The sequence below is a fragment of the Protomyctophum bolini genome (genome assembly GCF_963924005.1).
Source record: "Protomyctophum bolini genome assembly, chromosome: 22".
In the NCBI taxonomy this organism is placed as follows: Eukaryota; Metazoa; Chordata; class Actinopteri; order Myctophiformes; family Myctophidae; genus Protomyctophum; species Protomyctophum bolini.
This window is the reverse complement of record NC_137883.1, coordinates 8,110,773-8,137,712: the sequence shown is the minus strand read 5'-3', so window position 1 is coordinate 8,137,712 and position 26,940 is coordinate 8,110,773. Positions and strand designations below refer to the sequence as shown.

The following is a 26,940-nucleotide window of genomic DNA, read 5'->3' as shown; positions in this document are numbered from 1 at the left end:
GTGACCAGTTGACCAGTTCTAACCCACGCACACTTAGCCCATATATATCCCACAAGACGCCCATATATGGATGACCAGTTCCAACCCACGCCCACTTAGCCCATATATATCCCACAAGGGACCCATACATGGGTGACCAGTTCTAACCCATGCCCACTAAGCCCATAAATAACATATATAGGACCCAGAAATGGGTGACCAGTTCTAACCCTTGCCCACTAAGCCCATAAATAACCTATATAGGACCCAGACATGGGTGACCAGTTCTAACCCACGCACACTTAGCCCATATATATCCCACAAGGGATCCAGGTGTGGATGCCCAGTTCTTACCAATGCACACTTAGCCCATACATAACCTATATAGGACCCAGACATGGGTGACCAGTTCTAACCCATGCCCACTAACCCCATAAATAACATATATAGGACCCAGAAATGGGTGACCAGTTCTAACCCATGCACACTTAGCCCATATATATCCCACAAGAGGCCCATAAATGGATGACCAGTTCTAACCCATGCCTACTTAGCCCATATATATCCCACAAGGGACCCATACATGGGTGACCAGTTCTAACCCTTGCCCACTAAGCCCATAAATAACCTATATAGGACCCATACATGGGTGACCAGTGCTAACCCATGCCCACTTAGCCCATATACACCCATAAGGGACCCAGGTGTTGGTGACCTGTTCTAACCCATGCCCACTTAGCCCATGAATAACCCACAAGGGACCCAGGTGTGGATGCCCAGTTCTTACCCATGCACACTTAGCCCATACATAACCTATATAGGACCCAGACATGGGTGACCAGTTCTAACCCATGCCCACTTAGCCCATACATAACATATATAGGACCCAGACATGGGTGACCAGTTCTAACCCATGCCCACTTAGCCCATACATAACCTATATAGGACCCATACATGGGTGACCAGTGCTAACCCATGCCCACTTAGCCCATATAAACCCATAAGGGGCCCAGGTGTTGGTGACCAGTTCTAACCCATGCCCACTTAGCCCATGAATAACCCACAAGGGACCCAGGTGTGGATGCCCAGTTTTTACCCATGCACACTTAGCCCATGCATAACCTATATAGGACCCAGACATGGGTGACCAGTTCTAACCCATGCCCACTTAGCCCATACGTAACCCATATGGGACACAGACATGCGTGCCCAGTTCTAACCCATGCCCGCTTAGCCCATATATATCCCACAAGGGACCCATACATGTTGACCAGTTCTAACCCATGCCCACTTGGCCCATTTGTAACCCATATCGAACCCACAATATTTGCCCAGTTCAAGCCCATGCCCACTTAGCCCACATAGAACCTACCTGGAACCCAGTATAATTGCCCAGTTCTAGCCCATGCCCACTTGGTACCCATAAACACACATACACCCCATATGGTGCCCACTTGGACATGTTAGCTGGGTTGTGGCACTATAACAGGGCAATTGGGAATGCAAGGCTGATGTCACAGTAGGCCATTTCCTGTTTTTACCTATAACTGCATGACCTGCATACAACTTTGTATGTGCACTCCCTAGAGGCCATTGAAAAAACATTTTCCCTGCATCCCTCCACATCTGCCGGTTATAGCGCCACCATGAGGCCGATTTCTGCAAAACACATTGTTTATAGTTGCACAGATTTCATCCAAATCTCACGCAAATCGGTATACAATACATGATCTCTGTAGTCATGTGATCAAGACGAGTCTGTTGGATTTCTCAGATTCTACACTGATTGGCTAAGATTGCCTTCCAAAGTTTTCATTAGTGGCCCGTTTTGTACAAAATGCTGCACATCATGTCCTGCTCATCCAGAATTCTATCCTCGGAGATGCTATGAGTGATCTGGCTCTGCATTTCCTCAACAAAATGAAGAAAATTGTTGCAAAAAACAAACAAACAAAAAAACATGTTTATATAGGCCTATCACTTTTTCTAGTTGAATCTGCACCCTGCACACACCTGAACCTTTAAAAGACTGAGTTGAGCGAGCCTTTTCCCTTGAAATTACTAATGAGAAAATCATTCCTTGTATAGTTTTGATGGTGTCCTTAGGCTTAGGTTATCATCAGAGTCCAGTAAAGTTCATGATGAATATATATATATATATATATTTTAAACATTTAGGTTTACAGATCCTGAGTGTGAAAACAGAGATATAGCCTACCGGTATATCTTTTATTTTTCAGTAGTTTTAGCATGATTATGTTCCTTCTAATCGTTTATAACTATAGACTATAGTGGCATATTGCCCTTTAAATGAAGCATCCAATGACAGTACTGTGCTATGTTGCTGCACTGACTGGCGGAGTGGGGTCAATTTACTTTGCAGGTTGCTGATCCTGTCCGGGAGGAGAAGAGCGGATGCGGAAACGTTGCGTCAACTTGCATGCATAATGCATGTGTGCGTGCAAAATCGGGTAATACTGTAATGACCGGATACAATAGAAGAGGTGGGTGGGATCAGAGCACCGGGTAGTAAGCTAGTAAGTAAACAGAAAGCAAGCTTTCCACCGGTACTGCATGAAAGGCTGGTGCGGTGGTGGCGGTGTAACGTCACGCGAGGTTTATTATCCGTCTATGGGAGAATGGTCTGGATGCTACAGTCAAACCAAAGAAAGATACTCCGAGGAGAAGAAGGTAAAGAAAGAAGCAGACAGAGCGAAAATATACACTACACTGATGCCATGTAAGTTAAACTACCGTTATATTGTAGATCGCTCGGATAGTAGTGTGATAGTGTCACATCATTATGATATAACATTGTCATTGTTGACTCTCCACTGAGTCGCTTCATAATCAGCTGTAGTTTCTTCTTGACTTGTAGTCCCAGTAGAAGCCTCAGTGCTAGCGCCGCGGGGCTAAAGTGATTTTAGCATAACAACAGATGAGGCCACTAAAAAAGCCAGGCAGGGGACATGATGCGACGTGCAGCTGCCCCCTGTTCGACCGACCCCGGCCGGAGGGGGTGTCAAATGTCACCTCATTTTTAAACGAAGGTTATGACCTAACCTTGCTCGTACCTTTCTTTACCCTGATTTAGGCTATACTTAGTCGCAGGGTGTTTCAGTAAATTATTTGACATGATCTATTTTTATTCGTACCGCGATTCGCGAACTACATGACTGAATCCAGTGATGGCTGTGACACCCATTAATAATACATTTGTGAATTGTGATATTAAATTATAAACCCGCTTATTGTCAGTCAGAGTGAGTTGTATTGTATGTATGGCGAGTTCAGGAGTTCAGTATAATAGCGACACACATGATGATGATGGGAGCACACGACGATAAGGCATGCATGATCAGATGAAGTAAATTGCTATTTTAAAACTATAACTGGGTGACTATGGGGTCATCCCGCGGCCGTGCCGCGAGGCGTGGTTTCTGTTTTATGAACGATGATGTGTCTGAAAATAAATTCTAAAAGAAAACAAACTGTCAACGGAGACAACGCTTCGCCAAGTCGTCATCGCGCCATCTTGTGATTTGCATGCCAAGATTTAAACCAATCACGCCAGTCCCCGTCTAGAAGGAGTATCCACTCCAGGGAACGTTCTCTCTTTTCTGTTACACAACCAGCTGCCAGTGTGCCAAATGCAAAATAGAAGCACGTGTCTTCGTTTCAGTGGGACAGGAAAAAAACGCAAGTTCGTTCACGGGACGGCCAAAGAACATGGCTTATTTTTCAACCTGCGTTAGGATTTAACCGCCGGATTATTATGTAATAGCCGTGAGACTCGTGAGTTCGCCACAGGCGGGTTGATTTTTTCTTTTTGGGGATAGGTGTCACTACTGTTGTAGTGTTGTTCCTTTCTTCCGAGATGCGAGTGTCGTTGCGTTACGAAGTCAAGCCAAGCGGTATGTGTTTACCTTGCAGAGACGAGGATGATACGAACATGATCAACACCGATGGCTTCTCAAAATGCGAGGAGACCCGGCCAGAGACGACGCGGAGGAGGCCACCCGCGGAGATGCTTCATCTTCTGTCCGCCGTCATTGTATGGCTAGTGACTGGAACTACCATCTCCAGTCTCAACAAATGGATTTTTGCTGTCTATAACTTTAGATACCCTTTACTGTTATCGGCTTTGCACATGCTGACAGCCATTATTGTGGACTATGCTCTGATCAAGCTGAGAATGATCAAGCACAACGGGGCCGGGGAGCAGGACCTGACACCCACCGCTAAATACAAGGTGTTTATGTTAAGCTTGACGTTTTGCGCCAGCATTGCTTTCGGCAACATTGGTCTGAACTATGTCCAGCTGTCCTTTGCGCAGATGATTTACACCACCACTCCACTCTTCACGCTGGCCATCTCCACACTGGTCCTAGGCAAACAGCACCACATCCTCAAATACACGGCCATGATGCCAATATGCCTGGGAGCCTCTTTCAGCATCATGGGTGAGGTCCAGTTCGATCAGACCGGCTGCTTCTTTGTGTTTGCAGCCACTATGTTGAGAGGAGTCAAGAGCATTCAGCAGAGTAAGTCCTGTCATCATCATTATTATCCACCACCACTGGTGTCGTTTCAGTTGTCTTGTCATTAACTCTAAGTAAAACAAATGTAACAACTGCAACTTATACTAATGTAAACTTTAAATGTCATTTTTATGATATGGACATGATGGAATGATGGAATCATTTTCTGGAAAATGTCGTCTGATGCTGCTGACTTCAGAGTGTATTTGTGTTTCCCTCGTGGTCTGGTGACCAGTGACCACTGCTATGCAGTCTGAGGTTGTGGAACATTTTAGTTGCACACTGATTCATTCCTCTGTCCTTGTAACACACCCATCTTTATAGGTGTATGACGCCCAAGCTTGTTTCCCTGCATTCTGTTTACCATGGAAACCATTCAGGGTATCCTATGAAGTATGAAGCTTATAGCAACAGCAAGCCTCCCACAAACATGTCATGGTTAACCTGAGAGTTAAATGGTTGCTTGTACAGTACTGCAAATGCAAGTACAGTATGATCAAATCACAGGCAAACTTTTAATGGTTCTGGGTTACATAGGTAATTCGCTCTCATTTCAAGAACATTGCCTTAAGCATTAAAAGCTGCAAAACGGATCACGTTGTCGTTTTGACAGTGCAGCATTCATACAGGTTCAGTTAGTAATAGTTTGCTATTGCAGCAGTGATGGGATTTTAACAAACAGTACACTGACATTACATTAAAGAGTCAGACACCCTCATGACTTTGAGAGGTTGTCTTATGTTCTAGCCATCTGTATTTGTTTACTTACTTTCAAATTGATATCAGCTGGCATGTGTTATGTTAAGTGGTATCCTCACTAGAATCATTTAACTATAATGTCCTGTGCTCAGAGGGAATCGCCCAAGGCTGGCATCGCTGGAATGGTAGATTTTTGGGGAAAATAAATGTCCACTACTGTGGTCAACTCAAGTGATGTATTTTGTGCAGGTGATTAGGGTTACTAATGTCATTAGTTCACATAATATGGTAGCTGTCTGGGAAGAAAGAAACCACAAAGTACAGTCTCTAAAATAAATGTATTCTGAGAGACTGAATGCATGTACATAGAAGAGTGTTTGTAGCCGTATGATCAGATAAGTAGGCTTGTTTTCAGTTTGAGTCTGCGTTCACACTAGCAGCACCGTCAACAAACGCTACACAACAACAACCAAGCATTGCCACTGCCAAGTTGCAGGTGAAGTGTTGCTCCCCAACCCTCTGTGTAAATGAAAAGGGTTGGTTTAAATGGCACAGGGAACTGATGTATAGAAAGAAGGAGTTTGTCTTCCTTTTATGGAATGGAGCAGGAATTGTGAAACACAAATACATGATTGATTGATGCTTCACTGCGTCATTGGCGTGCTGAAAAAAGTTTAAGTCAGCTTTTCTTTGGTAACATGTCGTGCCTGGCTGTCACACAGCATCAAGTGTCCGGCATCAGTTTGTAGCTTTGTGATGTCTTCAGTTGAAAATTACTTGAACCTTGTTGCTTTGTGTGTGAATGCAGCATTAGGCTGCCGCGGACAATAATTATGAGTGAGGGAAGTGAAGTGAGCAAGATCCCCTGTCACCTTGTACTGACCATGAGCAAGAAGATACTGGGGTTTACACAATGTTCTAGTTGTGCACAGTGGCAAGCAGTTCAACCTAGTTCTACTGGACAGATCCAAGGCCTTCCCTTTATCAGTTTTCACTGCACTCCATGACTTATGTACACGGTGGTAGAGTATTTGTATAGTCAAATATACCTGGTGAAAGAAGTATTCAACGGTAAAGGTTATAATGCTAATGCTATAATGTGGACCAACATTGGGAGACAACTAAATGTTTTAAACAGATTAACATTGTTGCATATTTCTGTTTTTATTTTTAATCATGGCTTATGGGTTGAAACATGCCGGAGACATAGCGGGACTGTGTTGTCAGGTTTCAGTAAGCTACTTTAATACACTCTCTCCCCATTAGAAAATAAATGTGTCACTCTATGATGTGTTTTTCGGAATTTGCTTTATACTCGTCTTTGTAACAAATATCTTTGTTATTTCTCAGGCATCCTTCTTCAGGAGGAGAAGATAAACTCTGTTTTCCTGCTCTACATGATGTCAATTCCCAGTTTCTGTATCCTGTCGGTGGCGGCTTTGGCCTTGGAAAACTGGGCTGTGCTTGAGTCTCCATTCCACTATGACCACCACCTGTGGGTCTTCATCCTGCTCAGTTGCCTGGGTTCTGTCATGTACAACCTGGCCAGCAGCTGTGTCATCACACTCACTTCTGCTGTCACACTACACATTCTGGGCAACCTGAGTGTGGTGGGCAACCTGCTTCTCTCCCAGTTGCTCTTTGGCAGCGAATTGTCTGCCCTCAGTTGTGCTGGGGTGGTGCTCACACTGTCTGGCATGCTTATCTATCAGAATTCTGAGTTTATTGCCAGCTATCTGGATTCACGGAGGGCCAAAGTTAAGGGTATAGGAGAGGGCGAGCTACCTACTGGGAATGAAGATGGTGTGGACAATGCAAATGCATCTGAATGCACCGAGCCAGATCATCAGGAGAGAAAACATGGGAAACAGGAAGACAAGCTGGACTGAACTCGTATGAGTAGGAGAATGCAGCGAATAATAAAGTTGAGTGATGGAAACCATTGTTTAGAAGTGTAAATCAGACTGAACTGTGGCAGGGAGTAGCGGGAGGACTGTGACCTAATGAGGCCATTGTCAATGATGACACAGCTGAACACGTTAAGTTCAGTGTATTTTATTTTGTACTTTATTCACTGTGCCAATTTATTTATTTCTCTCATGGTCTCATGGAACTGGGGACTGACATAGAAAAAGGTTGCCTTTTAAACAGTTACCATTGGCATTTTCTCCTTTGTACATGCACTCATACATAGTCTATAGTGGTACTATATGCATGCATGAGCACACTAAAATACTGTACTGTATGTGATACCTCATAAGGTGTCCACACTGTCACTCATACGACACTGTGAAAATGTTCTTTACAGAGGGCTCTCTAAAGCCAGATTCATACTTTGTTACCTCCTTGTGTTGTGCGCTGAAAATAACCGATCTACAACTAGATAGTAGGCTATTATCAGTGCCTGACACTGTGCAACAAAGTATATGTATATCAAGCCCTTAATGGTTTGGGTGGCAGGTGTGGATATTGTACACTACAGATACCTATTATGGCGTTAAGGTCGGAACTGTTACAGGTATGGATATTGAACACTACAGATGGACTAATATTAATGTATTAATGTTGTAGCTGGTAGAGAGCAGGCATGGATATTGTACACTACATTTAACCTAACGTTATTTTGGCGTTTAGGTTGGAGCTAGTAGAAAGCACAACAGATAACAGATAACCGACCATTATGGCCAAGGTCAGAGTTGGTAGGGAGCACTCCACCTCCAAGTTTGATGGGCACAAGTAATTGAAAATGCAGTAAAGCACTTGTACTGTTACCTAACAATGACCTGGTCCTGCCTGTCAGGAGCCTGGGTTTTTTTGGCAGCTTTTTGTGTGTATCCGTGTGTGTGTGTGTGTGAGAGAGAACAAAAGGAAGCGTGTCAGAGGTGCTGAATTTGTTGTAGAGCTATAGCTTTTGTCAACATAAAGTTTACAAGGATGGACAAATGCAAAGTTTGTAAACCCAACATTTTCATCTAATGGCATAGCTCTTTTTAAATCTCTTGCGTTCATATTATCGGCGACAAAAGCTACAAAGCGACCACGGGTGGCCAGATGCATTGCTGCTGTACGCAGTGTGGATTCAGGATTGAGCAACACTGTGTACAGCATTTACAGAAGAGCAGGAATGGAGAGTAGGGGTGAAAATGGTCAAACAATATCATGATTGATGCTTCACTGCGTCATTGGAATGCCAGATAAAAGTTGAAGCCAGCTCATCTATTTTTTGTAGCGTGTCATGCAGTCACAAGTGTCGGACGTCAGTTTGTAGTACGTTTCATGACTCTGGCTTCCATAGAGAATGACTTGTAGCTTGTTCCTTTGTCGCTGCTAGTGAACGCAGCATTAGTCTGCTACTAATGCACAGAACGCCTGGCTGAGTCCTTTCTTTAGCCCAGTGCTATGTATGACCCTCAGTGCAACCTTCCACTTAAGATCTAGATTATTTTTTTGGTTGGGGAAGAGAAAAACAACCTCCTTGGAATTAAACAAATTACTGTTTTACGAAAAGGTATTCACTGCGGCATACTTGCGTATATTATTAGGTTTCGAAATTCTCTAAGGAGTCTCACCCAACTTAGGCAATCTGTTCCCCATGGAAGTGTTGAGAGGAAAAAGGCCTTCTTTTCTGGCAAGGCAAATTCATATTTGATTGTCATTCCATAAAAATGCATCGAGTTTGTCCTGTCATGTAAGTATAAATTAGCTGTATGCCAAAACGATGTTTATCCCTTGGTTGGTCTCTGTTAAAGTATGTCCATTTTTCAGGTGCCTCTGTTTGCTTATTGGTTTAGTTAACCAGTAAAACTAGAAAGCTGGCTTCTTACTACTGGGCAATGTTGTGTTTTTTATTTTATATTTTCACATCAACATTAATGTTGATGTGAGAACAGCATGTAATTGTTTTTGTTTGGTCATAATAGTCCAAGGCTTTATCTTGCCATTATTGTATCCTAGAAGTACAGTAACTTAGAAAGAGCAGCTTATAAAACTATCTTATCATCACACATTGAAATCTCATCCATGTGACAATGTAGCTACTGATATTTCTGAAATTGCTTCAGATCTGATTTGCAGGGCTGTGTATGGTTATGATGATTTCCATCCCATCATTCCAGACACATCCATGATCAGTCAGATAACTTGCATGCAGTCGAGCTAAGCACAAGACACAGAGTTGCAAAGATAATAGACGATATTTTAATACTAACATCTGCCGCTTTGTTTTCTCCTTAAATGTTTTGCCGTAAGCATAACAGTTGTTAGGATGTCAGATTGTCTGATTTGAACTGTTAACTTCGTTAAGATATAACCAACCTCCAACATGATGTGGGAACTGGGAATTTCGAAAGAATAACAGCTGGAGATTTCTTGCTATTACAATACTTGAAAGAGCTGTAGCATCATTCACAATCCAGAATCATATGCCCTCTCAATTCGATGTATATGTACTGTTCGTGTATGGTAAACGATACACTGCTGACTGCAAACAAATGACCACCTTATTATATTTTTTATGTCATATTTGTATAGTGCTATATCAGCCCTTGCACATTAATGATCTACTCCCATTCCAGATAATTTTGTTTTGATTGTTAAAACATTATTTCTGATAGTTTGATCGGTATATGGCTGCTGCTTTTCATTGGTATTGTTTTTTGGGAGGTTATAAAAGCGTATATTGCACTGACAAGTTAAGGAGATGCCACCTTCAAAGCGTGTGGCTTCTGTGTACATACTGTTTTGATTGTAAAGATTGTTGGATGTAAATAGTTATTTTATTATATTTATGTATTTTCCAGTCATGAATGGGTGGCTCAAATATACTGACTCAAGAACGACAATTAGTGTCTCCTGTCTTATTTTGCCAAAAAGTACATATATTATTTTTTTTCCTTAAAAAAATAATAAAACAATATCACACAATTTTCATTTGTGTTATTTAAGTTGAACTAACCCCCAAAATATGCCAAAATGTACATGGTCAAATGTAATTCCATTAATATAGACTAAAGAGATGAGACTGCAGGGCCATAATGCTATGAAATGCCACATGGGGTTGTAGTGTATGTGCTTGCACTGACCACTTGATGGAGCCGTCTGTTTAATTTATATAATAGTTTTGTTAGAGCCAACAGGTTCTATTTCAGATAAAGCCATGACAATGTTTTGGCTTACTCTTAACTACTGCCAAAATAGGGAGTCAATGTATATTATGAATACATACAGGCGAGTGTATGTCCTGTCCTTCAATATGGAGATGTCTATTCACTGCAAACTGGGTGTCACTGAGTGGCCCAACAACTTTTTGCCTGAATAAGGCAGTGCTATTCGCTTTCTCTTTCTTTTGTTTTTTCTTCTTCTAGATTTTAACCCATTGCTTTCCTGCCATTGTGTGTGGTAAACTGCACATGCTCTCCAAATTAGTACAGGATTTAATGACAATTCCTAGATGTTTAATGAAGATTCAGATTATCATCTCTAATTCACCTAATAAATAGAGCATTGGCAAAGCTGAAAAAGTATTGAGGAATGGAGTTGCCAATAGTTGCAAATCCAATGTGCTCTCACTCCCCCTTTCCTACAGTATCTTGGGCAGCTCATGTAAGCGACCTCCACTTACTATCCAAACATGCATCCTTATGAAGTGCTATGGTGGGGGGTGTGATGACAAGGCTGGGTGCAAACACTTCCAAGTTTAAATAAGTGGAGAGAAGGGGAAGGGAAACATTTAACCCTGGTAAGAAGGAGAGGACACACAACAACGGAATATATTTGAGAGAAAAACATTAACTGACAAGCGCTACCTCATTGCTTCACAGCAAACAATAACAAGGGACCGGATCCAGAAAACAGGTAGGTAACCTAGGAGCCATACTGCTCCACATCCCATCACAATCTCACCTTTTACAATTCTCCCAAATCAATGCATTTATGGTATTGGTTGTTATAAATAGTTTTTGATGTGTAAGTAACTCTTCATAGCTTGTCCGAGAACATATATACTATACTATATTTAGATGCTTTAGGCAAGTTTATGGAGTTCTCCTTCATTACTATATTTGTACGTGTATTAGGAATTTCTTTGCCTGCTTCCAGTTGCTGCTGAGTACTTCACGTAAGACAAACATCTCTAGCAGAGCTGCTTGGTTTTCCAGTTAATACTCACACAGACTCTGTTTACATTAAGATTGCTGAACAGAACAGTGCAAATAGAATAGAATGCATTCTTTCCGCATGTTCATTAATGCCTTTGCTCAACAATCATTTTAAATTAAAGTCCTGACCTTGTTTGTTCTGGCTAATAGGTTAAAGTTTATAGTTTTTATTACTGATAATGCATATAGTTATATTCTTTGTACAAACTATTGTACAGTATCCTACAAGCAATATGTCGTGTTGTCATGCATGTAACTTCCTCTTCTCTGTAAAATAAATGCATAATACATTTGGCCGGTCGTCATTGACCGCTATACAAAATGTATCCACAGAACAAAGTGAGTCTACCAACACGCCTCACGCCTGGAACGGCTGGTCCGGTGCATCACAGGGACAAGGACACGTGTTGCAGAAGGAGGAGAGGACACTGGAGCAACATGGACATTTTAGGCCCTTTTATTAGGTGCTAGTATACAAAAACGACCAAATCGACAGAACGTTTCGTCTTCATCAGAGTCATGACAAAGGCTTAAAATGTCCATGTTGCTCCAGTGTCCTCTCCTCCTACTGCAAAATGTATCCAATTTTTTGTGACACAGCAATATCCTCAGTGTTCATTTAATTCTGGTAACTGTTAGTATGTATGATGGTGTGTATCTCTGTACTACGGTAGTATCACACGCGGATCATGGACATAAAGGCAGATGGAGGACCAAGCTCCATGACCAGCCAGGAGTTGGCAGCCATTGAGGATGAGGAGGTCCTCAATCAGATGGTGAGTCTGTTGAATAGTGCTCTGAAGAAAGTCTGAGTGAAAGCTTAGCATTGAAAGGTGATTCTGCAAAGGAGAAATTGTGCCTCCTTTCATTCTACTGCCTAGTGATTTATTTATTTATTTTTATTTTTATGAAATAAGCATACATTATGGTATTGTACTGCATGTCACCAGAGTGACTATACAGTATTGGTGTTTAGCTGTTCATATATGAACACCAAGTGCTTAAAGGTGATCATTTTATTTAAATCATTATTCAAATATACACTGGGTTAGGGCCCGGGGCATGGTGGTGCAGTCGGTAGCGATGTCGCCTCACAGCTAGAAGGTCCCGGGTTTGATTCCCGACAAGGATGCTGTGGGCGCTGGGGGGCGTGTTCTCTCCCCCGCGTTATCAGTGCCCATACCCTAGGTGGGGTTGGCGAAAGGGTCTTTCTGTGCAGAGTTTGCATGTTCTCCCCGTGTCCCCTAGGGTACCCTCACAAAAAAAGCAGGAACTCTATACTGCCGGGGCACCTGATGGAGGGGAAAGGAACTGGATAGAATAACGTGTTCCTTCCACGCGTTACGGCCTACTGGGGAAACTCCCCCCTACTTACTCATTCATTGAAGGAAGCATGTGCTCAGTTCTGGGCTCTCCCCAGGTTGGCAGGGGGGGAGTCGTGCCCACAAACAAAATCGTTCAATAAAATAAAATAAGTATATATTGTTTTTCCCACTGTTTTTCCCACTGTGTACCTCTGGTTGGCAGGGGTGGAGTCGTGCCCAGGATTACAGCTTGGCACCGGGTGAAAGAATGGGTTACAAAATCGTTCAATAAAATACAATAATTATATATTGTTTTTCCCACTGTGTACCTCTGATAGTTGGATAAAGCTGTGGATTTTGAAGAGAGACGTATGATTCGATCTGCACTTAGGGAACTGCTCAAGAAAAAGAGAGGTAAATACTAAATTATTACTGCAGTTGTGAAGAGCCACACCTCCTCTGGACCAGTTTGTTGTTGCACAAAACAATCTCTATAATTCTGTGATTATGGTTTTATTTTCAACCCACCATTGTCTCTATTCAGATAAGCGCGAGAAGGAGAGAGGGTCTAGGCAGCAGGATTTGAGACAGCATGGCTTAAGCAAAGCTGGGACAGTAGGTGTGTCCGCAAGTGTAGGCAGAGGGTCCATGAATCACCAGCCATCTTCAAACAGTGAGTATCCCATTGATCAAACGGACATACTCGGACTGTCACACACTGATTCATATGGTTGAGTAATATTGTATCCAAATCTGTCATTTTTGTATAATATTATTATGTATTTATGAAATTGTGTTTTTCTCTTCAAAGAGCCCCAAACTCAGTTCTCACAATCACCATCCAAACCATTTAACAAGCCAACAAGCAGGTAAGTTACATTATGGAAGCATGGCTTATGTGTGAATGTTAATGTGTTTTATTTTATGGTGTGGCAAAATGGTAAATATGGTCTACAAATCTAACACCTTTATCCAAAATGCTTTACACAATATGTATTACATTCATTCACCCATTCTACTGACGGCGGAGGCAACTATATGCAAAGCTCCAACGTGCGTGTTGGGAGCATTTACAGTTTGTGTCTTGCGCTCAAGTCAAGGACATTTTGACACAAACCCACGAGTAGGTTCAAAATGGGGATCGAATGAGGGCCTTTTCGGTTCCTAGGTCATTCCACGCGTAGATGTCACAGTACACATGGCAGGTCTGTTTACAAAACGTGTCAAATAAAATAAAATCTGTATGTGCATGCTTTATGTTTTCCTCAGCAATGCAAATCTCCCTGTTGCTTCAACTCAAGCGTGCCCTGCTGCCACTACAGGACCCAACACTAAAAATGTCAAACAGATGCTACTAGATTGGTGCAGGGCCAAAACAGAGCCATATGAGGTAATAAATTCCGTTCAAGCTGTCTGCTCTCCACCCTTATAGCCTACTGCCCTGTTTATGTAGAGCTAATAATAGCAAAATCACGATTTTGCTGTGTTGTACTACAAGAACGCTTGTCTCATTTACGGCTTGCTTTCTTCTTCATATTGTTTCTTTTTAAATGCTATTCTCTCCTTGGTTAAGGGGGTGGAGATCCGCAATTTCTCCTCCAGTTGGAGCGATGGCATAGCGTTTTGTGCCTTGGTGCATCGGTTCTTCCCTGATGCCTTTGAGTATTCCATCCTCAATCCTAACAAGCGCCGGGACAACTTCCAGTTGGCCTTCAACACCGCAGAGTGAGTGTCCCTTCCTAATATGAGCATATACAGATTTATAGATTTACAGAATGCTTCGGGGGAAAACACTTTATCTTGTACTGTATGTCTTTCTTCCTCTTTCTTGTACATACCGATTTGTTGATATACACATTACTGTTGATTCTCTGTACATACCTACTGTAGTACATGTGTGCACATAATACTGGTGGTTATAGATTGTACATTTGCCTGTGCCGAAATACAACTAGATATTAGCTTTATCTACACTTTGCCTATATTTATAAATATAACTACATACCTTTATCTACAGTACATGCCTAAATGTACATAATTATCTATTTTACTGTTGTTACTCCGTACATACATAATGACTATAACCAGTGTTACTCTAAAACAGTAATATTACTTATTACTCCATTCCAAAAGTAACTAGTTACTTATTACTTTATTTTCTCGACCCCAGCAAGCATCGTTTGTCCCCAAAAGTCTTACTTTGCATTTTCAACACGATTGCTATATAGAGTCTGGAACTGCACCTCCTGAAATCCGAGTAAGGAAGCTGCTATTACCATTCACGGAAATATATTTTAAAATATCTTTAGAGCTTATTTTCTTATTTATTTTTCTGCTAAGCAACAAGCTATGCTTAGATAATTTCTATGTATATTAGGAAAATGTGCGCGACTGTAAAGACGAAACAGAAGTGACGAGAAGGCTCCACTTCCGCTTTAATTTTTCTCGTGATAGAATTTCCGTTGCTCTAGACTGTATGATGGAAGCATTTGGAAATTGTGAGAGGCAACAGTCTGGCAACACGAGATACAATGAAATACAACGGTAGCAAGCCCCAGAATCCTATTCTGCTACTTATACCCCTATGTGTTATACCCCTATGTTCAGACTACCATTTCGACATGTAATTCTAGTGAATTAATTTTGTATACGAATAAAAATAATCACAACTAGAATTTGCCGCCCTGCAGGTGGTATACCGATATGTGAAATCCGGGGTCTTGACCCAAGGACTATATAAATAAACACTCAAGCCCACAGTACCACCAAGGTTCATGAAAATAGTAACTAGTTACTTTGGGAAAAAAGTGTGTGAGTAACTAGTTACTTGACATCAGTTGACATCAGTGACAACAAAACATCAAAATACATAACACAACATCACACAAGTGCACAAATAGTATGGTTAATCTAACCTACCCCTCAGTTCTTTATGTCCAAGTGCAAGCTGCTAGGTCAGTCCCTATAGGTCTTTAATAATAATAATAATAATAATAATACATTTGATTTATAAGGCGCCTTTCAGGGCACTCAAGGTCACGGTACAGGTTAAAAACAGTACAAGAACACAGTTAAAAGCAGAACAAAACTAGGGCACATTTGTATATTTGTTTATTTGTATGCCTTTTTTTCATACGATACCTACAACTCTAATTATTGTTTTCTACCTCCTAATACGTACATCTGACAAGCATATATAGACATATTTTATATGAATTCTCCTAGTGTCACAAATTAGTCTGTACGTGTTCTCTACCCTTACCTGCATCTTTCATCCTTACTCTGGTGCTGCTATTGACTAACTGAATTACCCTCAGCATCAATAAAGATATCTCTCTCTCTCTCTCTCTCTCTCTCTCTCTCTCTCTCTCTCTCAGGAGACTGGCAGATTGCCCCCCTCTGCTGGATGTTGAGGACTTGCTGCGGATGGAGGAACCTGACTGGAAATGTGTGTACACATACATCCAGGAGTTCTACCGGTGCCTCGTGGAGAAAGGCCTCGTCAAAACCAAAAAGCGACTCTAAATCATTGAGATGTCTGAAACAGTCTGTCATGATGACGTGACTGTCTATGACTATAGGCTACTATTTAACAAATGGTTCACACATTTTCACTACTTGTGTTCAAGTGCCTAGCACATGCACTTTGCATATATAGCCACGAGTGTTTACCTTTTGTCTTTTTTATTACAGTTTTACAGTTAAGCGAGTGTATTTGTATTCGTTTGTATCTGCTTATGTGTGTCTATGTGCTTTGAGTAGACAGCTGGCACATAGGATCAGTACATTCCATTGAGATTACACATCTGTATTAATCTCTGTCAAAGCCATAGCAAATCTGGGAATAGCTTTTTATGGTGCTGCTGCTTGTGGGGTAGGCCCATGTTGCTGTGTGTGTGCGTGCGTGTGTGACGTGTGTCTGTGTGCGTGGGTGTGAGTGTGTGAGTTCATGCATCACGTTTTCGTTTACCCTTTTTATTTATTTTTGAGGGTAGGCCTATATTCAGATATAGATTTCCGTGTTACACAAACATTAAATTGTTAATTCCCTTTCCCTTTGACAATTAATGGAGAATTTTCGTCATATATAGCAATAGGCTATTTTTATCCTACACAAAGTTAGTTCCCATTGACAATGAATGGATGATGTATGATGATCAGAGCGCCCCTCACTTCACACGGGTGTGATTTATTATTACAGACTTTGAGGCAGCATTTGAACATCTTATAAGCGATCTGTAGCATATTATAACATGTATAGGCTATATCTAGGCTATTATTGCTATAAAGATAGATCACATGATTTAACTGAGTGCTATAGCTCTTAATATATTTACCATGCCTGCTGTCTGATGTTTAATTCTCGACGTCGGTTCAGGTTGTAGCCTACAGGCTTATACGTGCAGATTCTAGAACGATGATGGACAGATGTTATCATGTTAATTATTCTGGATGATAGACAGATAGTCCTATAAACAGTTGCACTTTCAAAAAAGAATGTGCGGATTTTTTCTTCATATCGCATGCATGCATGCGCTGTCGGCTATTGCCACAATTCATATTCATATCTAGGCTGCCTATATAGCTCTGGTCCATAGCCTTCTACTGCTTGCTTCTACGATTGGGCAGATTCGTAGAAGCAGTAGAAGGCTATATGGACCAGAGCTAGGCATGAAAGCCTATTCCAGCTGGAGCAGGTAGGCTATAGCCTATAGGCTATAAGCGCACAGCTGTCCGGTGTGTAAGTGCGCAGCACAGTAGAGTTAGCCAGTATCAGTATCAGTATCAGTATCAGATTATAACGTTTAATATTAATAAAGTCAGGAATTGTGATAGATGAAATCATCGTGCAGCTGAGCTCAGCCTCTGAAGATACAGAGACACATCAAGTGTCACCAGTTCCTCTCGTGACCGGCTCGCCGCTCAGCCCATCTCAAGCGTGACAGACGGTCGCTCGATCGCTGTCCCGACATTGCTTTTCGCAACAACATTCAGACTGCGTGGTTGCTTTGAATCGACATCGCGCTCAAATGATGTGAGCGATAGGCTACCATGTGGGCATCCCATGCTTTTTTAATCACAGTCTGGAGAACAGGACAGCCGATGCCTCGTCTCGTCTGATTTCTGCGAGGTCACTTGGCGATCATTCACCTTGGAAAACGCATGAAAGGTAAGAGAGAGAGAGAGATGTTGCGTTAGGCAATCTCAGACTCAGAGATAGGCTATCAGCAGACTCAGCACACACATATTTGCATTTATATTTTATGTAAAATTGCGTTAAATGGCCAAGACATGTTTCGTATATCCTAGATTTGGACAATTTAGCCCTTACGAGTCGCGTATTATTGACTTACATAATCGACATGATAGGGCGCATCACAGACTCTGCCCCTTCACTTTAGGAGCGTGGATTTGAATTTTGAACACAATAAGGTTAGGCCACATGGGATAAATGGTTATGGTGCATATAGCCTAGCACCTTTATCCAAGGCGCTTCAGAGATTGTGCATTACATTCGCACATTCACAGAATCACACTCACACACCACGAATGCCGGAGGAAACCATGCACATCAGGAGCAAAGTGTCTTGCTCAAGGACACTTACCATCCGGTCACTCTACCCCTGAGCCACTGACGGATTTCCAGTTATACCCTGAGATCATGAATATAGGTAAAGGGGGTGCATTATTTCTGTATGGGATTGATTGATTGATTGATTGATATCATAGCATATACAGTGAGGGGTAAAAGGGTGGGTGGGGGATTTGGATTCAGATTTTACGGGTGCCAGTTTCGAATTGCAGCCGTCCGTAGGTGCCCTTTGAGAGCGGTTTTGAAGGAGTCAAGGGATTCACATGTCTTAATGACTGTTGGTAGGGCGTTCAACTGCCCGCCTGCATGCCTGATGTTGACCTATAGACAGAGTGAGGTCAACTTACTAGTATAATGTGCAATGAAATAACCTACCATGTGACGTGGCCTATACTGTGACAGTGTCCCATATATGCAGCTGTGAAGGGTTGCTGCCTTGCAGATCTGCATGGCGCTGTTCTGGTTGGTCTGTTATACTCATTATAGGTGAGGATTTTATTGAATTTTTTCCCCCATTAATAGTTTGAAAATAGGAGTAGGCTATTTAAGTTATTAACAGGTTGGGAAGGAGAGTAGGACAGATGATAGACAAGTAGACAGAGAGAGAGAGAGAGAGAGGTGGAGGGAAGGAGCGAGATTAAAGAGATGAAGAGCAGATGCTTCTATAGTTCTCCTTGCCATTAGCAGTGGTGGAAAAAGTACTCAAATGTTTTACTTAAGTAAAAGTATAAATACGGCAATGTAGATGTATTCCGTTACAAGTAGAAGTCCCGTATTCAAAATCTACCCAAGTAAAAGTACCCATATCGCAGAATGTTCAAAGTGTGTGCAAAATCTTTTGAAAATAGCAGATCTACAAGCTCACAATGCATCGTGATGCGACACATTGTGATCTTGTAGATCTGCTATTTTCAAATTGCTGAAATGTATATACAGAGTTGAAGTCGTTTCTGTATGTTTTCTAATCTCCAAAGTAACTATAGTAACAAAAGTCTTCAAATAATTGTAATGGAGTAGAATAAAAATGTTGGCTCTGAGATGTAGTGTAGTAGAAGTAAAAGTAGCCTATTCAAGTGAAGTACAAATTCCTCAAAATGGTACTTAAGACTTGACATACACCACTGGCCATTAGTGATGCTCAGTATAGTAAGGCAGGCTTTGATCCATACTCCATACAGTAAATCACAGAACATTCTCTGCCCCACCACCAGTGTTGATTTTGACAGCAAATTTTGATTTTAGTTTTAGTCAGTCTCGTGAATAGTTTTCACTTAGTTTTAGTCACCTGGAATGTTTTAATGTTAGTCTAGTTTTAGTCAACTAAATAGCATAAGATTTTAGTCTACTAAATCTACTGATTTAGTCGACTAAAATGTGTAAATTTGGCAGGCCTTGATGCCGTCATAATGGCAGATTTTTACGCTTTGTGATCTACAAGATCACAAAGCGTAGCTTGTAGATCTATTTTCAGCAGGCAATTACTTATCCCTTGGCCACTATATAGTCCCTTCCTAACATGTTAGTCTAGTTTTTAGTTGCTGATGAAATTGTCAATATATTTATGGTCTTAGTTTTAGTCATCATAGCTTAGTTTTCATTTAGTTTCCATTTAGTTTTCGTCAGTGAATCGACGAATATTTTTCACCATAGTTTTAGTCGACAAAAAACACATCAATCCTTGGAAGAGGGTCATGGACAATAAAACGTGCAGGGTTGTATAGAGCGTTGCAGTCCCACCTTTCAGAATGACGAGGGACCCAGAAGAGAATTTCTCATGCTTTTTTCCCATAGATGTTTCAAAAAGTAAGACCTGTAAGCCTCAGACAAAGCCAACTCGGATTATGACAAATCATGACAATAATCACAATTTCTGGGAAAAACTCATAGGAAATTATTTTGAAAGGGGGTGGGACTGCGACGCTCTAAAGTGGGACAAAGGACAGAATATGTTTCATCCTAATTGAGGCGATTTTTTATTTTTTATTTTTCAAAATATTAAGTAAACAGAACTACGTTGATATATCTTCAGAATCCAATCTTTTGATCTGAAACTGTAGTTGGAAGAGCCCAGAATTGGATAATGAAACGGAAATGTGTCACCTTACTGCTATAGAAAATTTGGCCTATATAACAGTCTGTATTGCTACCATTAAGGACTGCATGATGAATGCAGAGGGTCTGTGATCCTCAAGGGATGTAAGACAGAGGGTGGTGGGTGGCAGGGGTGGGATTCAATCCAAACAAAACTAAGTCACTTGTGTTGTTCTGTTCTGTCTTCATTCATGCACTGATGAACGTGCACCATCCTCTTTTTTTATCCTGCAGCTCTCTTCTCTTTCAAAATCTCCTTGTACTGCATGTTGCAGGTTGATGGATCAGATGCAGCAGATGCAAAGCAGCACTGACCCAGCCAGGCCCAAAGGTCAACTTGGGTTTGACGCTTTCCCACCAGCTGGCCCAGGACAACCTCCCTGCAGGCTAACACCCCAAGAAGACCCAATCCTTAGTCCCTCAGGAAGGCTCCAAACGAATGCTCATGGGCTGGGTCTGGCACAGGCAGCTGGTGCCTCTGCAAAAGTGACAGACCCAATGCAGCCAGGGCAAACAACATGTGGAGGAAGTCCAGCACCACTAGCCAGTATTAGCCGACCCAGACCAACTGCTCTGGGAACCAAACCTGCTATAAAGCCCACAAAAGTTTCAGAAGACCTCTCCAAGGATATGGACCACATAACAGTTTGCATCCCAGGACCTCAGAGTGCCAACAACACCCATTCACAGTCTCCAACAGAGTCCTCTCTCTCTCTCCAAAGCCATCCAAGTCCTCAGCCTTACACCATTCAGCCTTGCCCAAACTTCCAGCCCAGTCCAAATTCAGTTTCCAGCTACAGTCCCAAACTCAGCCCCACTGCTCATTCTCAGGGGGTCATTTCACCTTCGAAAACGACAGAGAACATTCAACAGTCAGTGGAAACTGCGGAATTCAGGTGAGACTGATAATGTGTTTGAATATCATGTTCATGATATTAGAAGGCCTCTGTCTCTTGTACAAAGGTTTCAATGGTTTGTTTTAGTGATGTACCAAATATTCGGCAGCAGAATGGCTAAAAATGCATTTTCGGTTTCGGCCCGAATAGGCAGAAAATATATCACCGAATAGTGTATGCAATTAATGCATTCAAAAGAGCAGAATAAATGTTTTATGGACCCATAATAGTGATTATTATTTAAGTTTTGCCATAACCATTTATTTTGCCATAAATCAGATAGCTTTAAGGTACGGCCATGACAGTAATGGTAGGAAAAAATATATAATATTAATCATATTCGGTTTTCGGCCAACTGTTTCCTATATTTGGTATTCGGTTTCGGCCAAACATTTCCTAGTTTGTTTGTCTCCTTGGAAGTTGTTATACCCTTCTCTATTTTGCATATTAAACAATAGTGACAGGATAGTCATTAGCTGTACAAAATTGTGCCAGTCTGTGTCTGATTAATAAAAGCTGCATCTTTGAGCTTGGTAAAACTGACAGAATAGCACAAGCATGTTACATTGGCCAAGGTCCCAGGACCCAAACCTTTTTTTTCTTTTTCTTTTGTAAGTTTCTCTAATAAACAAATAATATAACAATCAACTCACAAATATCTTAAACCGCGTTTGTATAAAATGAATTGACGAAAGTGGAAACACCTGTATTGGTGAGGTGCTGGCAATGAGGACCAACAGCAGGGTCTATAATGGGGAATCCACACACTTGTAACTCCCATGCAATACTTAACATTTTGGCAGACAAGCTAGCTGATTTCATCCTGAAGAAGACATCTTGTCTGCCAACGTGTGTGTGTGTGTGTGTGTGTGTGTGTGTGTGTGTGTGTGTGTGTGTGTGTGTGTGTGTGTGTGTGTGTGTGTGTGTGTGTGTGTGTGTGCGTGCGTGCGTGCGTGCGTGCGAAGTAGGCTATTGCACAGGAGTTATGACTCGAGTGTGTGGATATACAACAAATGTGCCTCATTGTTTGATTCTGCCTTTCTTTCTTTACACATAAAGAATAGAAAATTATAAAGACAATAATTTCACTGAAGGCAGCTACCTACAATGTCCTAATTCTGTATGATTGCATCTATTACCATCCGCTACTAGGGTGTATGTAGTCACATGGAATGTTGGATCAGCTGTGCCTCCGGACGACATCACCACTCTGTTTGGGCCAAATGTTTCTGATGGAAGCATAGACATGTTTATCGTGGGGTAAGGAAGTATTTTTGTCATTATCAGCCATGCCAGAGACGGCCTATTATTCCAACGTCCCAATTGTATAACAAATGTTAGGTTAATGTGAGGTTGAGGTTAGGCATAAAGGTGCCTGTCGGCATGGAACAATGAAGCGTTGGACTAATGGCATTGCATCATATATCCACCTCCATTTTGATCTATTCTGTCCTTCAGTAAACATACAATAGCTTTTTGTTTTTCTCTTCTGCCTCCTTCTAGTCTTCAGGAAGTGAACTTCCTGAAGTTCACAGATCAGTGGAGTGTTCTGTGCATGGACACACTCAGTCCTTTTGGATATGTGTTGGTGAGTGTTACCTGTGTGTTTGTGTGTGTGTGTGTGTGTGTGTGTGTGTGTGTGTGTGTGTGTGTGTGTGTGTGTGTGTGTGTGTGTGTGTGTGTGTGTGTGTGTGTGTGCGCATGCGTGCGTGCATAACTGCTTCTTTCTTTATCTCATTACCCCCATAGATAGCGTCACAACGAATGCAGGGAGTGTTATTGCTTGTGTTCTCAAAATCCGTCCACCTTCCCTATCTGAGAGGAGTGCAAACAGTGACCACACGCACAGGACTCGGCGGCTATTGGGTATGTGCTCTGCATTGCACATCACTCTGCTGACTATATATCACTCAGATGTAGCCTAAATACAGACTTTAAATGTCTTTATACTGGTGTACTGAGTATATGGGGATGAGGGGGTGTGCTTATGACAGTGGGTGCATGTCTCTGTGGATGTGTGACCTTCCTGTGCATGTTGATGTCAGCATCACCTCTCTGATGTTGGTGCAGTCTCCTTCTCTCTGAGGTCAGTGCAGCTGCTGCTGCAGCAGCGGAAGGACTGTCTGGGTTTCTGGTTCTCTAATTCAGTAGCCGGACCCCCCACAAAGAGCACAGCTATGTCAGACGCATAATGATACTGATTAATACGTCATTCCTCAATGACGCGTATAGTGCATTCATATATCACTCTCGTCTCTCTCTCTCTCACACACACACTCTCTCTCTCTCTCCCCCTCTGGCAACTCAAGGGTAATAAAGGCGGCGTCAGTGCAAGGATGACAATGTTCGGCCACCCGGTTTGTTTTCTGAACTGTCACCTGCCAGCTCACATGAGGAATCTAGAGCAGCGCATGGAAGATTTTGAGAGCATTCTGCAGCAGCAGCAGTTTGAGGGAGGGACTGCCAGTGGTGTTCTCGACCATGAGTGCGTGACATGAATTTTGCACATGACTAGGTGCCATTATTATACAGATTTGTAACAATTGAATTGTTTAGTCCTGTTTATTGTCTCTGCGCTAAATGGCTATCCTTTTTTTTGTCCTCAGTGTGGTGTTTTGGTTTGGGGATCTAAATTTTCGCATTGAAGACTATGACATTCATGTGGTGAAATGTGCCATTGATAGCAACAAGCTGCCTATGCTTTTGGAGAGAGACCAGGTGAGGCAGCTGTAGACTGCGATCTTTTTAAGTCTCTATTATAGCCATTTGTCACTTGATCAAAAAAAATATGTGTCAACAGGGGGCACTGTTGCACAACAAAACACGATTAAAAATTGATCTTCATTTATTTCTCTTCAACAGCTCAACATGGCTAAAAACACCGAGGCCATTTTGGAGGGCTTCATGGAGGGCCCTCTTAATTTCCCTCCTACTTACAAGTTTGATGTGGGCACACATACATACGACACCAGGTATGCAGCTCTCTATGTGGAGCAACACATTTACTGTAGCACACAGGTTTTTAAAGTGGGGATCCCACCTGAGTGCCAAATGGAAAGGAAAATATATAAATAAACAAACAAAACTCTAAATAGAATAATAATAATAATAACACTTTCAATTCGAATTCAATCAATAGGATCATTTTGCCATTTTAAACACTTTCATCATTATTGTCTTTTCAGAAATCGCTCAAATCTACAGAGATCTACAAGCTCACAATGCAGCACATTGCCACACGTTTTAGGTTTTTAGGTTTGCATTTCCAATAGGCCAGATCGCCCAGAGGCTGTGCTATTTGAGGGGCCCGAATGGAAATGTTTCGGAGCCCCTGATTTCTCTTTCTTCCAGTGAAATCTTGAAATCTAGATTTTAGTTTCAGTCGTAGTCTTTTGAATAGTTTTCATTTAGTTTTAGTCACATTTTAGTCACCTGGAATGTGTTAGTTTTAGTCTAGTTTTAGTTTTAGTCGACCAAATATCATAAGATTTTAGTCGACTAAATCTACAGTTGATTTAGTCGACTAAAATGTATTTTGGCAGGCCTTGATGCCGTCATAATGTCTGATTTTACACTTGCTGAAGATATAATGTGAGCTTGTACATCTGCTATTCTCAGCATGCAACCACGTCTAAAATGACTTATACTGGATCTCTTGTCCTCCAGTCCCTCCCTATAACATTTTAGTCTAGTTTTTATTTGTTGACGAAATTGTCAGGTAGTCGACGAACATTCTTTTTTGTCATATAGTATTAGCCGACGAAATCAACACTGCTTTCTTCGTGGCTTTAGTCCTTTAGTTGAACATTATCTGTGCTATATTGTCATCCTCGCTCCAATCTTTACTTTGTTAGTACCAAGAAGAGGAAGCCTGCCTGGACAGATCGGATACTATGGCGCCTCCGTCGCACCGGCTCCCCTGTCCCTAACCACAACTCCGCACTGCAGCGTGGACTGACCTCGTGGATGGGAGGGGCAACAAAAGTGACCCAGCATGCATATCGTAGTCACATGGGCTACACCATCAGTGATCATAAGCCGGTTTCTGCCCTGTTTGCATTGCACGTGAGTTTGAATGCTTTGACATATTGCATTACCATAACGTTTAAAATATTTATTATCTTCACCCTAGGCCTATGCCCATGTATGCCCCTCAGTGTTGTTTTTGGCAGCAAATTTAGATTTTAGTTTTAGTCATAGTCTCTTCAATAGTTTTCATTTAGTTTCAGTCACATTTTAGTCACCTGGAATGTTTTAGTGTTAGTCTAGTTTTAGTCGACAAAAAATGTATTTTGGCGGGCCTTGATGCCATCATAATGACTGTTTTACACTTGCTGAAAATAGCCAATCTATACAATCTCATGCTGCGACACGTCGTGAGCTTGTAGATCTGCTATTCTCAGCATGAAACCAAGTGTAAAATGACTTATACTGGATCTCTTGTCCACTAGTCCCTTCCTAACATTTTAGTCTACCGGTAGTTTTTATTTGTTGACGAAATTGTCAGTATATTTAGTCTTAGTCATCATAGCTTAATTTTTATTAAGTTTAGTTTCCATTTAGTCTTCGTCAGTGAAAAAAGGTAGTCGACGAACATTTTTCGTCTTAGTTTGGCTATCTAACCACTGCACTGATCGGTGTCAAATGTATTATTAGTCCGGCAGTCAACAGGCTTCTTTTGTTAAAGTGGGAAAGTTGGTATAGTCTTTTTTATTGGCATAAAATATTGTCTATATACATACATTCATGAATCCACTTGCTGACCAGCTGTCACTATTGGGCAATTTCTTTTTATAGGGGTTTCTTGTGACCCCTACCATTAACCCCTATGGCAGGCCAAAATGTCAAACTTTCCTTTTGCTTTAAGTAGCATCTGACATGTCAAACTAGGGGGTCTTCATGATTCTGAATCCATTCCAAGCATTATTTTTGCACAAAATACACTTACACTTTTTGCACAAAATACACTTTTTGCACAAAATACACTTTTGCACAAAATACGCCCAAAAAGTGCTGACCTCATCACATTTGTCATGACATCTATGGCCGTTTTTAGCCCAAGGAGTGCATTCTGTGCAAAACTAATGCTTGGAATGGATTCAGAATCATGAAAACCCTTTGCTACTTAAAGCAAAAGGAAAGTTTGACATTTTTGCCTGCCATAGATGGTTGGGTCACAAGAAACCCCTATAAAAAATTGTCCAATAGTGATAGCTGGTCAGCAAGTGGATTCATGAATGTATGTATGTATATAGACAATATTTTAGGCCAATAAAAAAGTCCCACCTGTCCACCTCGGCTGCCGGACTATATGCACTCTATATACAGTACTATATGCCACCAGGCCAAGGGAGTTAATACTGATTATTTTTCTCCACACTGGTGGTCACCGGTGGTCACTTTCTTTTGAGTGTGGGAATGAATAGGACAGTTCCGTGAGTGCTGGTAGGCTATTCTCTTTTTGAAAGGTTACTTTCCCGACCATGCACCGGGTAAATGAATGCTCGGAGAGATTGAGACGAATTACAGTCGTGCGTGCTTCCTTGATTTACAAATTAATCACCTCAGACCTAATGTCCTGCCAGGATATGGCCAGTCTGGATTGCCATTGTTTACTGGCCACCCAGCCTGGCGAAGATGTGCTCCACTAAGCACCCCTTTTTAGTTGTAGCCTACTGCTAG

At 41.6% G+C, this 26,940-nt stretch overlaps 3 protein-coding genes across 5 annotated transcripts in view; all 3 read left to right on the top strand.

The window, feature by feature from the left end:
* Positions 1-2,559: 2,559 nt before the first annotated feature.
* On the top strand, positions 2,560-10,060 carry slc35e4 (solute carrier family 35 member E4). 2 transcript variants are annotated; one of them, XM_080756428.1, is made up of 3 exons: positions 2,560-2,670; positions 3,913-4,523; positions 6,570-10,060. In XM_080756428.1, the coding sequence occupies exons 2-3, from the start codon at positions 3,932-3,934 to the stop codon at positions 7,106-7,108; spliced, it is 1,131 nt and encodes a 376-aa protein (XP_080612554.1). In that variant the 5' UTR covers positions 2,560-2,670; positions 3,913-3,931; the 3' UTR covers positions 7,109-10,060. The 2 variants fall into 2 exon arrangements, with proteins under 2 accessions (XP_080612554.1, XP_080612553.1); XM_080756427.1 differs by having other exon boundaries at positions 2,572-2,719.
* Positions 10,061-10,870: 810 nt separating this feature from the next.
* On the top strand, positions 10,871-16,390 carry smtna (smoothelin a). 2 transcript variants are annotated; one of them, XM_080755457.1, is made up of 8 exons: positions 10,871-11,072; positions 12,049-12,150; positions 13,017-13,092; positions 13,223-13,351; positions 13,490-13,547; positions 13,948-14,068; positions 14,252-14,403; positions 16,056-16,390. In XM_080755457.1, the coding sequence occupies exons 2-8, from the start codon at positions 12,064-12,066 to the stop codon at positions 16,201-16,203; spliced, it is 771 nt and encodes a 256-aa protein (XP_080611583.1). In that variant the 5' UTR covers positions 10,871-11,072; positions 12,049-12,063; the 3' UTR covers positions 16,204-16,390. The 2 variants fall into 2 exon arrangements, with proteins under 2 accessions (XP_080611583.1, XP_080611584.1); XM_080755458.1 differs by lacking the exon at positions 10,871-11,072 and having other exon boundaries at positions 11,870-12,150.
* Positions 16,391-17,696: 1,306 nt separating this feature from the next.
* The window catches only part of inpp5ja (inositol polyphosphate-5-phosphatase Ja), a 10,881-nt gene continuing 1,637 nt past the window's right edge, over positions 17,697-26,940 (top strand). Inside the window, exons 1-9 of the mRNA XM_080755982.1 lie at positions 17,697-17,848; positions 20,638-21,258; positions 22,411-22,518; positions 22,762-22,846; positions 23,008-23,124; positions 23,568-23,743; positions 23,865-23,976; positions 24,121-24,230; positions 25,113-25,323. Of these exons, the coding sequence (XP_080612108.1) occupies positions 20,642-21,258; positions 22,411-22,518; positions 22,762-22,846; positions 23,008-23,124; positions 23,568-23,743; positions 23,865-23,976; positions 24,121-24,230; positions 25,113-25,323 (1,536 nt within the window). The 5' untranslated portion in view covers positions 17,697-17,848; positions 20,638-20,641. The remainder of the gene's footprint in view (positions 17,849-20,637; positions 21,259-22,410; positions 22,519-22,761; positions 22,847-23,007; positions 23,125-23,567; positions 23,744-23,864; positions 23,977-24,120; positions 24,231-25,112; positions 25,324-26,940) is intronic.

Coding starts and splice junctions, on each gene's coding strand:
- slc35e4 (XM_080756427.1), top strand. CDS start 2,619: ATGGTCTGGATGCTACAGTCAAACCAAAGAAAGATACTCCGAGGAGAA. Junction 2,720..3,912: donor ATACACTACACTGATGCCAT/GTAAGTTAAACT, acceptor TTTACCTTGCAG/AGACGAGGATGATACGAACA. Junction 4,524..6,569: donor AGTCAAGAGCATTCAGCAGA/GTAAGTCCTGTC, acceptor GTTATTTCTCAG/GCATCCTTCTTCAGGAGGAG.
- smtna (XM_080755457.1), top strand. CDS start 12,064: ATGGACATAAAGGCAGATGGAGGACCAAGCTCCATGACCAGCCAGGAG. Junction 13,093..13,222: donor ACTGCTCAAGAAAAAGAGAG/GTAAATACTAAA, acceptor GTCTCTATTCAG/ATAAGCGCGAGAAGGAGAGA. Junction 13,352..13,489: donor TCACCAGCCATCTTCAAACA/GTGAGTATCCCA, acceptor TTCTCTTCAAAG/AGCCCCAAACTCAGTTCTCA.